General features: G+C 49.5%; 1 protein-coding gene across 20 annotated transcripts in view; it reads right to left on the minus strand.

The window, feature by feature from the left end:
- The window catches only part of FGFR2 (fibroblast growth factor receptor 2), a 104,356-nt gene that overhangs the window by 25,390 nt on the left and 63,049 nt on the right, over window positions 1-15,917 (minus strand). For 6 of the 20 annotated variants that reach the window (XM_049696487.1, XM_049696482.1, XM_049696489.1 and 3 more), the window contains 3 exons: window positions 11,682-11,872; window positions 10,190-10,337; window positions 6,541-6,744 (listed from right to left, as the gene is read on the minus strand). In XM_049696487.1, the coding sequence (XP_049552444.1) occupies window positions 6,541-6,744; window positions 10,190-10,337; window positions 11,682-11,872 (543 nt within the window). Of the gene's footprint in view, window positions 1-6,540; window positions 6,745-8,806; window positions 8,952-10,189; window positions 10,338-11,681; window positions 11,873-15,917 lie in introns of all 20 variants that reach the window. The other 14 variants (XM_033420881.2, XM_033420874.2, XM_033420886.2 and 11 more) reach the window with 4 other exon arrangements.

Raw genomic sequence — 15,917 nt, forward strand, 5'->3', positions numbered from 1 at the left:
TAAACCATCTGAATTTCATTCCCATGCATATGTATCTCTTTTACGTTCTACGAAAACAAAGCACTTTTCTTTAATGACAAAAATATTTTTAAGAATAAAGAGAATCTGGACTGAGGCATGGCACTGGGCGGGGGCGGAAAACAGGGCAAATGCTTAAAATACACTGACTTCTAAAATGAGTTAAAATGACGAGATCACTGCTGTCGCCCCTTCCCTGGGCTAGAGGCTGGGTGCGGGGGCGTCTCTGCGTCCTCCCGTGTGGGTACCCAGTGACCTCCCCTAGCCAAGCAGCCACCCCTAGCTGGTGCCCTTCGCCTGCAAACTGTTTATAATGTGGGGCCGTGAGCCGGTGGCGGCACCCTGACCACCACGGGCTGTGGGATCCCTGTTCTAACAGTTACTGTGAGAGCTTCGGCAAGCCACTTGACGTTCCTCGGCTCCGGTTTCCTCACCTGTTAAAGGGAGACCGGAACAGTTCCCACATCACAGAATGACCGTGATGGTAAAATGACGTCACACCCATAAAGTGTTTGGTGCCGGGCCTGGTGCTTGCTGGGAGCTCAGTCAACTTTCGCTACCAACCCCACAAGGGTTTCTCTTAGCATCTTCTTAGAGTCATTTGCTGCTCAGGTCCAAGGGAGCTCAGAGGGCCCCTCCCCGGGGGAAGCCCGAGGACTTGGAGCCCAAGGCTGTTCTGCGTGTGAGCTCCTGTGACATGGTGTGTAACGGGGGAGAGAGAAACCCCACCGGCGGCGTTAAGGGCAGGACTTGCCTTAATGGTGTGAAAGACTAGATCCTCTGCTCACAGCCAGGATGCGCCGGGGCTCCAGTGAGCAAAAAAGCAAACCCCAGAAATTAAGGACCCAGGAGTCAGGGCACGGTCCCAGGGCAAGAGGAAAGCTAGAGAGCAAGAAAGTCCTCATGACAAACGGGGCTTAGAGGCCGCTTCAGAAAGAAAAACGAAACAACCAGTCAGAAGTTAACTGCTCTGCGGCTAACCTGTGACCCCAAAGGAATCTTGGCCCACAGACCGTGACGAAAGTTCACACCCATATACATCTTCCCCCACAAACAGATTGTCTCCAACAAGGTTTTAAGGTGAGAGCTTTGAACATGGAAAACCTTTCCAAACTTAGTTGCTGTCACTATGATTAAAGTTATGGAAATTTTGCTCACATTAAGTGCAGAGGTTTAGATTCCATGTACAGATCTGGAAAATACTTTTGTAAAACACACAAAGAGAAAAAAGGTAAGAAAATGCCCCAAGTGTAAGAAACGACAGAATTCAATCACTCTGTCTGTGGACGTATATCTTCATTTTACCTCCGTGCATTTTTACTATGCTTTTAAAATCCCCTCTGGGACTGTAAACTAGGACTGGCTTTCTCTTCACTCCGTTTCCCTCCGCGTGCTAACGTGTCTGCAGGGCTGGCCCGACCCCTTGCAGGCAATTCCTCCGTGGAACACCGTGTTTCTGGAGCTTCTCCCCTTTGGACCACACTCCTTAAGGAAATCCACTGTCCACCTCTGAATCCTACTTCTGCAGCAATGTTAGATGATCGCTATTTTTTTTTGGCACAAAATCATAATCCTCCCTGTCAGATATGCTTCTTCAATTCTGGGTTTCCTTTTTATCTAATTTTAAAATAGTCCATCAATAGAGATCATTTAGTTATGTACAACAATAAACATGAACAGTCTAAAACAAGCTCTTTTGTCCCCACTCCCAAACCCTGGCAGCCACGTTTGTAGCATGTTTTTTCAGTCTCAATTCAGCTTCCTCACTTTCCAGAATCTCTTTACCATAAATTCCTCGTGCCATAAATCAAGCCTTTAACTAAATGTGCTTTTTGTCTATTTCCACGGTACATAAAGGAGATTAAGCAAGGAAGCCGGGCTTTTTTCTTTTCTTTTTAAAGGGCCACCGAGAAACTATGTTATCTTTTAATACTAGATTCAATTCAACAGTGAGAGGGGGGCCCACAGAGAACAGAGCAGACAGAGGCACAGATGCCACAGGGAAGAGGTATGAATATCCGTGCGCCTGCTTATTCTGAGGACTCACAAACGGACCCCAACCGGCCAGAGAAACCCTCTGACTCTCAGTCCACGGGTCCGCATTCCCAGACCAAAGCACAAGGTCCTGGAGTCGACACAGGTTTGCTATAAGCCCTGCCCATCACTCCCCGACGGCAGGCAAAATGCCTTCACCAGCCCAAGCTGAAATAAAGGTCCAAGGGGTGCGGGGACGGGATTTTTTTCCTTCCGTAACAAATTTCAGGTAAAGAGGCAGGGTAGTCAATCTGGCACGCACTTTTCTCCCTTAGCAAGTCTCCGTCTCCCCAGACCTCCCCCCAGGACTCTCCAGAGTAAACCTATCAAACCCCAACCGGCTGGTCTTCCTAGAAGATCGCACCCAGGCCCGAGCTTAGCCAAACTGTTGTGTCTTCTGGAAGCGGAGAGGAGAGAATGGCCAAATGGGGGCTGGGAGGGCCAGGCGCCCACACAAAAGGGCAAATTCCAGTTAAACCATCCATGACCATCTAATTACCCACATGCTTTCTGGAACTGGCGAGGTTTCATTAGACCACTTGATTGACCAAAATACAGAGAATGTTCCGAGATCACGCTGTTTAGCTGCTAGGTCGTAAATGAGCTTCTAGGAGTGGGACTGCCCTTCACGGAGTTCGGTATGTTTCATAGCCATTCATACCCAGCCCCGAGAACTGGCTCCTGAATCACACACGCCATCTTTGCCCTGTTCATGGCGCCCCTGGGAACGTGCCATCTGCCTCAAAGACATTGTTACAAAGCATGACCTTGGCAGCCCCTGACTTTTCTCTGGCTTTCAACCTATCTGTATCAGCAGCCAAGAGGGTGAAACTGAAGTCTGAAAAAAGAACAAACAAACCTGCAGCCCCTTCTGAGATGCTGGTGGTGGTGAGACAGCATGAGCTATACCCATGTGTATGTCCCCACCCAGGAGCTGCGTTTATCTGTTTATGGAGACAGTTGAATCTCCATCATGCCCTATGGAAGTGCCTGGCTCCAGAGAAAGAGGCTGACGTGCTCCCTGAAAAGCCAATTCAACAAACGCAGCGAGGCTGCTCGCCTCCTGAACAGACGTCCTCAATTCCCTTCACACCCCTCCCTGCCCCCACCCAACCAATTTGTGCAAAACGCGGGAAGGGTAGCCCTCCCTGTAATTCACGGATGTGCAAGGAAGGCTTCACAATGGCCACGCCGTCCACCAGCAGCCCTGGAAACGTGTACAAGGGCCGACAGGCTCACGCAGACGCCCCTCTCTGGACTGGCTCTTGCTGGTCCCCTTGCCTGAGCCCCAGCTCAGAATGTGGGAGGACCCCCGTCAAGGGGAACCAGGAGATGCCCCGTGCTACCCGGCTTCCCCCCACCTAAAAGTTGTTTCTCTTTCCCCAAACATCAAAACGCATAAAGAGTCTCAAAAAAATTCATGGTTACTGGGAAATGATCACAAGGAATTTCTTCCCAGGTACTGGAGAAAAAGTATTTTTGTCTCAGAAACAAATAAACTCAAATGTCTGTCTTACACTGGTAAGTCCAGTACAGATTAGTAAATGTCAATGAAAAAAAAAAATTCACAGTAGGATAAAAAACTTTTTTTAACCTTCTCTTGTTCTAAAAAGGGAGCAATGATTGATTGAGTGAGATGCGGTTTCTGCACCTCGCGGGAGGGGCGAGGGTCAGGGCCAAGAAGATGAAATTCGGACTCACCACAAAGACGCAGAATGCTACCGTGTAATAAAGAGGGCCGGGCACATGCAGCATGACAGGCGCCTAGCAAATGCCTAGGAAAAACCCACCCCCTAAGACATCTGATTACAGGCTCACCTGTCCCCAGGTAAAGGCATGCGTGGCATCCCTGTGGTATGCTCTCCGTCATCAACATATCTGCCGGCCTTTCTGGGGCTTTTCATTCCAGCTACAGTCCAATAACCCCCTTTTATCCAGCTACCTGCTAAGCGTCTCCTCCACCAAAGGGGCTGTGCTTATTATGGACGAATCGCTCTTTGGGAAGAATCAGTGCATCCCACGTGGGCAGCTGAGACGTGTTAACATTTCCACAAATAAACTCCCAGAGATTTAATTTTCCAGGGAACCGTACTTGCCCACTTTGCTCTGCTTCTCTTACAGTACTCGACCTTACTGAAACACAAGGCAATTGCATCTCAAATGAAGGCCCCCAAATGACCTTGGAGCCACTGGCGAAGGCGACGGGCCACGTCTTATATGGAACCTGGGCTAGACTAAGCACTCAGAAAATTATGAAGGAAGGAAGGAAGGAGGGAGGGATAAAAAAGGAGGAAGAGCCCGGATGTTCCCTTTAGTTACACAGGGGGGCAGAGGAGAAATGGTCAACTTAGGTGGAGATGACAATGAAGAAAGGCCAGTCAGCCAGAGAGAAATAAAAACACAATGAACAGAGTTGAGTCGAGGGGATTCTAAAGGCATCTGCCTCTTTTATATTAAATAAAGAGAAGCGCATTGTAAACAGCTGCAGAAAAAAAGATGATGAAATAATTACAGGACAATGGTCTAGCTACACCAAATTACAGGTTTCCTCTAGAAGGCAGCATTTTTCCCTATTAGGAAAAAAAATAATAATAGAGATGGGAACACCACTCCCTCTTTCAGCTCCCTGGAGCCAGGCTTTCAGGATGGTGGCTGTAAGGATGGCCCAGAGGTAACTGGTAAGGAGCAAGGGTTGGGGAGGGGTGGCCACATCACCTGAAGGTCACCAAGGGTACCAGCTTGTAAGAGTCACCTTAGGACTGGACTCTCCCAGAATCAGGCAAGTGGTCTCATCATCGCTGCCCTGGCCCCAAGAATGACAGTGGTACCATTTTAATAACAACAGCATTCTTGGAGGCAGGGGGACCGATGGGCACCCTTCTCCCCCCCAACTCTTAACACCATTTGAGCACTTGCCTGCAACGTGACACATACTCCAGATGCTACCCTCAGCCTCCATTTAGAAAGACCTGCGTGAAACGTGGCTTCAAAGAAGTCAGCAAGGACCCGTTCAGCCTGGAGTTCGGAGGTGGGCTGAGAACAGCCGGATCTGTGCTAAAACCGCTGCTGACCGAACGGTCCCTGATCCTTGCCAGGGCCTTGTCCAGAAAACGTCATCGCCACCTGAAGTCCCGGGAGGGACAGGTCTGGGATTAACCCAGAGTTGCTCAGAGTGCATTTCAGAATCACTGGAGGACTTGCTTAAAATGCAGGTTCCTGGTCCTATCCAAGACCTACTCAACCAGAGTCTCGGGGGCTGAGACCAAGGAGTCTACAGTTTTAACAAGCGCCCTGTAAATTCAACTGAAGTACACACTGAGTTAGGGCCCATGAGGTAGCCATCCTCTGTGCTGTTTCAAAAAACATGACTTTATCGGAACCAAGTTCCAAGTACTTCTGGAAACACTGCCTTCACACCCGTTTCCCCTTTCCATCTTCGTGAGCATGAGAGAGAATCAGAGCACTGCCTGCTCTGTCAGCTCTGCAGGGTTTCGGCTGAAAGCAGAGGTGTAGGCTGCACCTTGCCCTGTCTGCCCAAAGCAAGAGTAAACCAATCAGGAGGAACACACAAGGAAAAAGTAACCACCAAAGACCAAGTGCGGGGCTAACAACAATCTGTTCCCTATTCATTATAAAAATCATTCTGGGGGCTTCCCTGGTGATGCAGTGGTTGAGAGTCCGCCTGCCGATGCAGGGGACACGGGTTCGTGCCCCGGTCTGGGAAGATCCCACATGCCGCGGAGCGGCTGGGCCCGTGAGCCATGGCCGCTGAGCCTGCGCGTCCGGAGCCTGTGCTCCGCAACGGGAGAGGCCACAGCGGTGAGAGGCCCGCGTACTGCAAAAAAAAAAAAAAAAAAAAAAAAAAATCATTCTGCCACCGAATCCACAGTCACAACGTTAGTGCAAACAGTACACTACAGGCATACGATTCTATTTTAAGAATCAAAGAGGTGGCGCCATAGTTCAGTTAAGACAGAGCTCATGGGGCAGTAGTTCAGTCACCTCCTCATGGGGCAGTAGTTCAGTCACCTCCAGGGACAGATTTCTGAACTTGACTTAAGAAAACATAAGTCTAAGAGAACTAGAGTCCCTTGCTTTCCAACTAGTGGCATGAGCCTGTCTCTAAAAACAGCGTTAGATCACAGGAACAAAAGGGGCTTACGCTCTGAAGAGACCACTGCACTTGAGTCCCACCGAACGCACCAGGGCACTGCCTCCTGGGTTATTTCCAGTCATGCGGAGGAGCTCAGAGTCTTGCACCATTGGGCTTTCCTGCCCTTGGAACTAGACTCGGTGGACCCCACTGATGCACCAGGACTTGACCCTCCAAGCTCCAGACACTCATCAGATGGCCACTGGGAGGCCCACGGGAACCACTGGCACAGGGACACTCCCGGAAGTAGAAGATGGCACGAGGCAGAGGAGGAGACCCAAGAGCTGGCTGGGCGTGGGGGAGGGGTAAGGTTCTTCAAACTCTTTATCTACTTTCTGTTACCTGTCTCCTCAGAGGGATGCGCTTGGTCAGCTTGTGCACAGCCGGCTGGCTGCTGAAGTCCGGCTTCTTGGTCGTGTTCTTCATCCGGCACACGATGACCCCCACCACCATACAGGCGATCAAGAAGACCCCTATGCAGTAAATGGCTATCTCCAGATACTCTGGGGAAGCTGTGATCTCCTTTTCTCTTACTGGAGCTAGATTGCAGATCACACGAGAGGAACAGATAAGCAGGCCACAGAGTTAGGACACTGGACGGATGCATCCTGGCAGAACTACAGGAATCAAAAGGCGACGACCGTTCCCAAGGCAAGACGGGCTTCCCGATAACTCAGTGCTGCGGGAGGGCATGGGCTCCGGGCCAGCCGTGCACCTCTTCCAAACGAAGGTGAATAGCCAAGGGCTCCTCACTTGACCACCGGGGCCCAGGTGGTCACTATCTCTATCCTCAACGGGCCTCTGCAATCTTGCGATGGTGGTGGATTGACTGCCACCAAGTTACAAGGGGCAGGTTACGAGGTCACAGTCTGTTAGGCATTTGGGCAGAGTAAAGCAGCCAACCACAACCTCAACAAAAGGATAGTCGTCTTCCTTGATGGTCTCTGAGGCAAAGCATTTAAAGATTCTTAAATAGGAACGATGCCCACTTTTATTTCTAAAGGAATGGCCTCAGTCTTATTTGGGTAAAGCTCTTCCAAAGGAAGATGCGACAAAGTCATTGACCCAGATGAACACAGTTCCATAGGACATGAGATAAATATTCATCTAGTAGGCCGGACTGGAAAAGGTTCAAATTTCTTTATATAGTCCAGTAGGTTATTCAACTAAACAAACAAATGCATTTAATATAAAGACTGAATTGCTTATAATATAGAATCATTACGTCCATACGATAAAAAGCTTGTAACATTCCTTCATCAATAACCATTTAAATTTTTGTGTATCTTGTTATACTGATGTCACTGCAACTTTTCCCTTCAAGGGAAAATAGAGATAATGTCGCATGTGAGGATACATATCATGACTTAAGTTAGCACATTCTTATACCAAGTTCCAATAATGTCTGCTTCCTCCTTAGTGCTTAACGGTCAATCGACAAGCAGTGTATTTCCAAGTAGTGTTTTTCTCAAACTGCATTCTTAGTTAATGTGCTTGTGCTGTCAGGCAAATTGGTTACGAAGTGCCGATCAGGCACTTGCAGAATGCAGTACTGCGAGTAAAAGCAAGCTCAATACAAGAGGCATCTCATTGTCTCAGAGCAAATGTTCACAGAGCAGATTCACAACAAAAGGAAACACGAATGCAATGGCATTATTTAAAGCTTATACATTTGAAACAGAAAACTATTTGCAAGATAGTCAAAACTCTTAGCAGCACAGCACAAAACGAAATGCTCCATTTATTTTTACTGGATATAAAATAAGCATGCAGGTAGGCACCGCACTTTAAAAATAAGGAATTAATAACTGGAGTAGCACATTATGAGCTAGCAAACCATAGTCTATGCAGTTTCACAAAGGAAATGACGAAGAGACAGATGCATTAAGGAGACAGTAATTATCAAGAAAGCTTGACTAGGATAGAGATATCGGTTAAAGATTCAGACAGCAGCAATGTTTAGGCAACAGGGCTTCAGCGATGTTGATTTCTCTGTAGGGTAGAAATAACATCAAACCCAAGATGGCAAGAGCATGCTTTGCAGTAAAAGCAAACTGAGAGTCCGTTGCATTCCACCATGCAGCAAGCCACCGATCCCCAAGGTAGGTAACACACTGCTTCTGTACGCCCTACGCACGGGGGTGCTTCTCCCCGGCCACCTCAACACACACCCATCTATTTACATCTTGTTAAAAATAGAAAGCAGAACAAAAGTAATAAAAGTACTTATGGGATTTTAGCAAAATGGAATCTGACACGAGAAAAAATTACTTTGGATTTTACAAAGTAATTTCAACTTCTTCCTTAAAAGAAAGGGGGATGGGTAAATCTATACATTGACCCACTGACTCACTAAAAATATAAGATCCCTTCGGGTTTGAAGGGTGAAATTTCACTTGATCATAAATGTGAGGGTGGGATCTCATTGTGAGTGAATTTCCAAGGCAACTTTCTTATCCCTGGGGGATAATTTTTAAACATTTAAAAAACTCTTTATGCAAAGGGGAAAAGGGGCCATTTCTGAGAACAGAAGCTGTGTTAATTTTATAGCAATCAACCCAGAAGAGGGAAAAAAACATGGAGAGAAAGAGCAGTATATACCTGGCAGAACTGTCAACCATGCAGAGTGAAAGGATATCCCAATAGAATTACCCGCCAAGCACGTATATTCCCCAGCATCCTCAAAAGTTACATTCCGAATATAGAGAACCTCAATTTCTTTGTCCGTGGTATTAACACCGGCAGCCTAGAAAACAAGGAAAGCAAGAGAAAAGGCTAGACGACACAGGAATGATTGTGGAGGGGGCCATGGAACCATGAGGCGTCGCGCCGGGGGCTCCGGAGGGTACCGGCCACCGGAAGATTCCGATTTGCAGCCCATCCACAAAGCCCACAACCAAGAGAGACTGAGCGACACGGAGCAGCTCACCTCCACAGGCCCGTCACCACACTGGCTTCACCACCTAGACATACATGCATGCAATCAGAGGCATGGAAAAACCAACCCACAGAGATCCATTCTCTTGGCCTTTGCTTTGCTTTGGATATAGGGGTGATTGTCCAAAAGTATGGCCCCCAAAAGTCCAAGTTGGGTTCTGGTCCTGTTGGCTGCAGACTCCCACCTCGAAAAAAGGATGGTTCTGCCTCAACTGTCGTGTCGTAAGACCGCACACCACAGATAAGCCCAAGTGGACACCTGGCACCTCCTTCCAGGCCTGTGGGAACCACCAGGGGGAAGGGAGTTTGTGCTGGTCAGCAGGCTCTGCTTACGTTTACTCCTGCGTAACCATCCTGACATACATTGCATTGAAAGAAAATGGAAGAAGGCACGATCTTGGTAGCGAAGAAACCGGACTCTGTTTTTTCTTTTCTTAATACAAACATTTGAACGTGAGTCATGACAAATCGAGAAAGGCAACCTGCTGTCCTCAACAGTGGCCAGCAGTGCATCTACTCATTCAGATGGAATATCCTTGAACTGGGAAAACAAAGTCAAGGACAGCATTCCTTAAGCATCAGTTACACAATCAAGAAAATGATGCTCTGTTGAACCGGTTATATCATGCCAGTATTTCTTTCCAACTGCGGGGCAGAGGAGGTATGAATTCTGCTACTATGCAAATGCCACAGATTCAGTAGGCATGCCGGTGTGCGCTTACAATGGTGCTGGTGTGCAGTAATGATGGGAGACGTGCAGCCTGAACGAGATAAACCAGAAGGGACAACTTAAAAACTGGGTGGGGGTGGAAGGTAATCTTTAGAAGAAGTTAGAGCAAGCACTTTGAATATTGTGGGCATTTTTCCATGGCTGCTGGTATCATACCAGCTGCATCACCAAAGAAAGATTATGATGAATATACCAAGACCACAGAGTTATCCTATAAGCTGCCTGCAGTCTCCCAAAGCACCAAGTCTTTTCAGCTTCTATATCCAGCCTTCTTTAAAACAAAAACAAAAACAAAAACAAAAAAAAAACGTTGTTACCTTGCTGTTTTGGCAGGACAGTGAGCCAGGCAGACTGGTTGGCCTGCCCTATATAATTGGAGACCTTACAAATATACTCCCCAGCATCCGCCTCAGTCACATTGAACAGAGCCAGCACTTCTGCATTGGAACTATTTATCCCCGAGTGCTGGAACAGACATAGGAGAACAATATAATGGCCAACCAGGAAGGACTTCACACTACCTAGGGGCCCACCACCAACACACCACAGAAAAACAACCTCCATCTCATCTAAACAGCAACATCAAGGGGCTGTGGGTTTAGAAGGAAGAAAACAAGTCAACTAGTGGACAGCAGAAGTGACCCAGTGGAGAGGGGAGGAAGGGTGTGATCAATCCCCTTGCAGAACGGGTCCACAGCTCCCCAGGCTGGTCATCTCTTTCCAGCTTTTTGGATCCTTGGTGTTCTCAGCTGGAGAGAACACTTCACTGGTTTAATGTTCTGAGTTGAGCTTCCTATGGTCCTACTAGAAGACTGTTCTTTTTTTTTGGGGGGGGGGGGGTACGCGGGGCTCTCACTGCCGTGGCCTCTCCTGTTGCGGAGCACAGGCTCCGGATGCGCAGGCTCAGAGGCCATGGCTCACGGGCCCAGCTGCTCCGCGGCATGTGGGATCTTCCCGGACCGGGGCACGAACCCGTGTCCCCTGCATCGGCAGGTGGACTCTCAACCACTGCGCCACCAGGGAAGCCCTGGGAGACTGTTCTTTTAAAGGACATTCTCTATGAGCAGCTCAACGTGGGAGACGTGGCAGGCAGTGCACTCAGAGCATCTGTACAGACTTAACTGCTGCTTGCTATCACCATCCTGAAGAGCAAGACAGATCTACGAAATAAAGAGGCTGGTGCTATTAAAACAAGGTCTTGCAAGGAACCAAATAAGGACTACAAGGGGAAAGAAAGTTTCCTTGTTCAGCATTACATGAGTGCAGGAATACCTTCTCAAGCTTATCACTAAACCACGTGTGAATGAATTTCAAAGGTTAAGGGGTCTCTCTTAAAAGGAAAATCTAAATTGTTTCTAAAAGGTGGCTACTAAAATGTGATCCTAACGTAGCATTAAGGGATATTAAGAGAAGACAACATCAGTGTAACAATAAACGTTGGTACAACGCCTCGAGTTTACAAAGCTCTTTCCAGCTACTTCATCCCATTAACTCCGCGTAACGCCCTGTAGGGGAGATATTACCACTTCTATAGATGTGCAGCTAAGCCTAAATGTCCCATCTAAGACCTCAGGGCCGGTAAAGAGCTCAACTATTCTGACTCCAGCTTTGGCAGTCCTCCCGCTACCCCCTGGCTCCCTTCTGAGGCGTTATCAGCAAGCCTAAGGATCTGCTAATTCTTAAACACACGCTGTGCTGAACACGTAAGAGTCGTCTTCTCTCAAATCCAACGGGAAGCCAAAGAACCTGTGGCCAAACCCATCAGGGAGACCCCGGCCGTGGGCGTCTTTGGATTCAGAACGTGCTCACCTTCAGAACCTTGAGGTAGGGCAGCCCGTCGGGCCCGTATTTACTGCCATTCTTCTCCACGTGTTTGATCCACTGGATGTGGGGCTGGGCGTCGCTGTACACTTTGCAGACAAACTCCACGTCGCCTCCGACCACGGCGGAGGCGTTTGCTGGTAGTCCGGCCTGGAGGATGGGCCGGTGTGGCGATCGCTCTGGGGGAGAGAGGGGTGGAAGGGGGAGCAGGGCCAGGACGGGGGGGAGAGACGAACAAATAAGTTGTGTTGTCCAGAAGGCTGACCGTGAACTCAAGCCAAAAAGGCCTCGAGCCTGCTGGCTGACTCCTTTGAAATAACACCACAGCCCGACACAGAACAAAAACGACTTCAAAGGAGACGGCTGGAGCGCGACCCTTGTGAAAGTAGTACTTATTTAGAAAACTGAGAGAAGAACTTACTACATCATGAGTCACTGGACGTCCGTGGCCACCTGACGAACAAGGGATGAGATTTTATTCTGACAATCTAAAAGACAAATGGCGGGGAAAGAGCGCCTCTTCTCTCATCCCACTGGGGACACCATCAGAAGCTCACCTTGGTCGTCAGCTTACCAAATCCCAGGGAAGCGACAAGACTAACTTTAAGGTCGCCCTGAATTCCAAAATGGTGCCTATAGGCAGTGTCTCCCCGTGCATTTCTAAGATGCTCTGAGAAGACTCCCATCCATTGTTTCAAAAAGAAAATAAACTAAAAGCTAAGGCCCAAAGCTATGAACAAATGGTTTCGTTTCTTTGCTGTGGCATTCACTCCATTCGGTCATTCTTTGTCCCATGCCCCCATTCACCTCCTCCATAAGTAGTTAAGTGTCACTGTGCGTCCCATGCTAGATGCACAGACAGACATTCCTCAGCTTATTCAGACGTGGCACCGAAAGAACAAAAAGCGACACCGGTTCCCAAACCCTGGCCATGTCTCAGGCTGTCTTAAAGGAGGCCCCATAGAGAAGAAGCCAGCAATGACTTCCCACCCTCCCTCATCTGCCTCAGTCTCTAGGGAAACTCTCCAGTTCAGAGGCGGTCTCTGCAGAAACCCTCGAGAGGCACCCACACCAAGGTACAGGAGCAAACACACACCAGGCTCCTCAAGAATCAGGTAACAGACCAGCCTGTGTGTGATCCTGTCCACAGAGGCACCACAATCACAACTGGACTGGAACCTTCCTGCACAGCAGCTCGGTCAAGAGCCACACACCCAATCATCCGTCCATTCACAAATATCACCCCATCCCCACCTACCTGTACGCACGGGCCACCGCCCATTTCCCTCTCCGCACTGTGGGTACCATTGCCTTCACCCTCCAGCCTAAAACACCACCAAGGAAAATGAGGACAGGCCAAGAGGCCCAACACAGCAAGGATGTCTCTATGCTACGCCTAAGTATTCCCGCGCACTGGGCGGGAAACAGCCAATCGGCACGATGGCTACCTAAGCCTTTCTATATCTGGGCTTTCAGATTAAAATGTCATTTAGTGGAATGTGTTGGACAAGAGCCAGACCATGCGCAAATTGATTTTACTGCAATAAGCCTGTTGCTGGTTGTAAAAACTTTAAAAAAAAAAAAAAAGGAAGGAAGGGAGGGAGGGAGGGAGGGAGGGAGGGGGAGGGGGGAGGGGGGGAGGGGGAGGGAGGGGGAGGGGGAGGGAGGGAGGGAGGGGGAGGGAGGGAGAGGGAGGGGGAGGGAGGGGGAGGGAGGGAGGGGGAGGGGGAGGGAGGGAGGGGGAGGGGGAGGGAGGGGGAGGGGGAGGGGGGGAGGGGGAGGGAGGGGGAGGGGGGGAGGGGGGGGGAGGGGGAGGGGGAGGGAGGGAGGGGGAGGGGGAGGGAGGGAGGGGGAGGGGAGGGAGGGAGGGGGAGGGGGAGGGAGGGAGGGGGAGGGAGGGGAGGGGGAGGGGAGGGAGGGGAGGGGGAGGGGGAGGGAGGGGAGGGGGAGGGGGAGGGAGGGGGAGGGGGAGGGAGGGGGAGGGGGAGGGAGGGGGAGGGGGAGGGGGAGGGGGAGGGGGAGGGGGAGGGGGAGGGGGAGGGGGAGGGGGAGGGAGGGGGAGGGGGAGGGGGAGGGGGAGGGGGAGGGAGGGGGAGGGGGAGGGGGAGGGAGGGGGAGGGGGAGAGGGAGGGGGAGGGGGAGGGGGGAGGGAGGGGGAGGGGGAGGGGGGAGGGAGGGGGGAAAATCGAAAAAAGAAAAAGTGCTGGCAATTACTCTGAGCACATTTCATTCCAGAATCTCCCATCACTTCACAGACACCTATATTTTTACATTAAAAAGATAAAGATTTCAGATCCCCAAAGAAGTCGTTCATTTTTCACAGTATCACCCGCACAGGCTAAGCAAAGAGCCCAGAAGTCGAGTCTCCTAGTTTTTGTGGGCAGAAAATGTCAAAGCCGGGATCCTTTCAAGCATCACTAGAAACACTCACTGCTTGCCTGAGACACCGTCCTAGCGATGGGCCACTGCGAGTCTCCTGGTCCAGCCGGGCGGCCAGCTGGATGCTACAGGGACCTGCCAGCAGCTGGCAGGGACAGAGCTCTGGTTCAACCCTGGCTCGCCCCATCCACGTGAGAAGAACAGAATTAAGTCCACACACACTCTCCCCACCAGGCCTCCTCCCAAGAGATTTAAGCCCAAGGTGCACTGCCCTCCGGGCTGGACACGGCCAGCCAAGTTCACAAAACAGGCACCTTTGCACCTATCAAATATTGAGGTAGTTTACGCCTTTCCACAGAAAAGTGAATGTCAGGTATCGGTTCATTCTCTGGCTCAGTTTTCCAGTTTTGCGTGCATGTGTTTGCATGTTCAGAGATAAATATTTACAGTGAACCTAAATATTTATTCTCAGAAACAAAGGTACTATAAAATCTTAAATGTCATAAGCCAGATCAACTGAATTTCAAACCAAGTCCTCTTTCTTAAACATGCTTGTTTCTCATAAATCGTTTCACAAGCAAACACTGTGCATGTAATACCAAATAACGATGCCCATGAACAATGAGGTCTTTCATATGGCACGACAGCTCCAGCCTGCGCCAGCCTTCAGCGGAGAACGTCGTCACTGGGGCAACACTGGCAGGGCCCACGACGGAGCTGCAGTCTTGTTTTACTTGTGGTCAGCGTGCTGCTGCGCTCTGGTTATTAAGTTATTCCATTGCTATCCGGACTATGTTCACCAAAAAAAAAAAAAAAAAAAAAAAAAAACCACCACCTTTGCAATGGTTTCATGTTATTGCATTTGCAAATTACAGCGTACCAAATGTTACCGTTTACAGTCTTGAATTCATCCTTTCAAGTTTTCTCACCTTATTCAAAATAACCTCTTAGCCACCCCAACTCCCCCTCAGCCCTTTCTCACTTTGGGTACAAAAACTGCAAGCTGGATCGCTCTGTAACCGAAACCTTACACCGCCTTCCAAAACTTATTACAGCTGCCTTCAGTATAAAATGAAACCTTAGAGAATGTTATTTAAAATGTTTTTAAAAAGTCAGTAGGCTTCATGTTTCGTTTCTCCACATCAGGCTTTGATTTCCTTTGCAACCTTATTCTCTGCCCTTAAACAAGTCGGAGAATGAGGCCTGAAACATCTTGGAAAAGGTCCCTGGGTGCCAGCATCTGCCGAGCACGGCGCTCCCCTTTCTCAGATCCTTCAGTGATCACTCTTCCTTGTGTCCATCAGACCCTTAAGAACAGGAATCGTTAGCGAGGGGATGACAGCGATTGGACTCCCGTTCTAACTTCTGAAAAGCTGGGGTGAAAGCAGGGTGCAGATGGCAGCTAGGAAGACAGGCTGGGTGGCAGCCCCCAGGAAGCGGGCAGCCCCTCCGAGGCCCGGCCCAGCGGGCACTTGGGAAGCACCCCGGGGACAGGGCAGTGACGGTGGGCACGAAGACCCTCCGACAGCGAATGTGTGCTCCTCGGCCCTGGGCCACACCAAAGCCCTTGGGTCTGCAACTCTTTGGGGCAGCAAGCTGATAGAAAAAGAAGAATTACTCAGTGAATTATCTCTGGATGAGAGAATAAAACCCAGAGCGGGCCCATCTCTTGTTCTTCTGCGATAACGAAAGTCACATCTTCTCCGCCAGGAAGGATTTCGTTTTAGGCAAGGGTCTCTTACAGCATGTTCAACTCTCAGATATTATAGCAAACAGATTTTTCTCTTTACCGGGGGAGTGAAATACATATACAGAAAAGCTGATGAGCACCTCACCTGTGTTTTT

This window comes from Orcinus orca, chromosome 14 (assembly GCF_937001465.1).
Source record: "Orcinus orca chromosome 14, mOrcOrc1.1, whole genome shotgun sequence".
NCBI lineage: Eukaryota > Metazoa > Chordata > Mammalia > Artiodactyla > Delphinidae > Orcinus > Orcinus orca.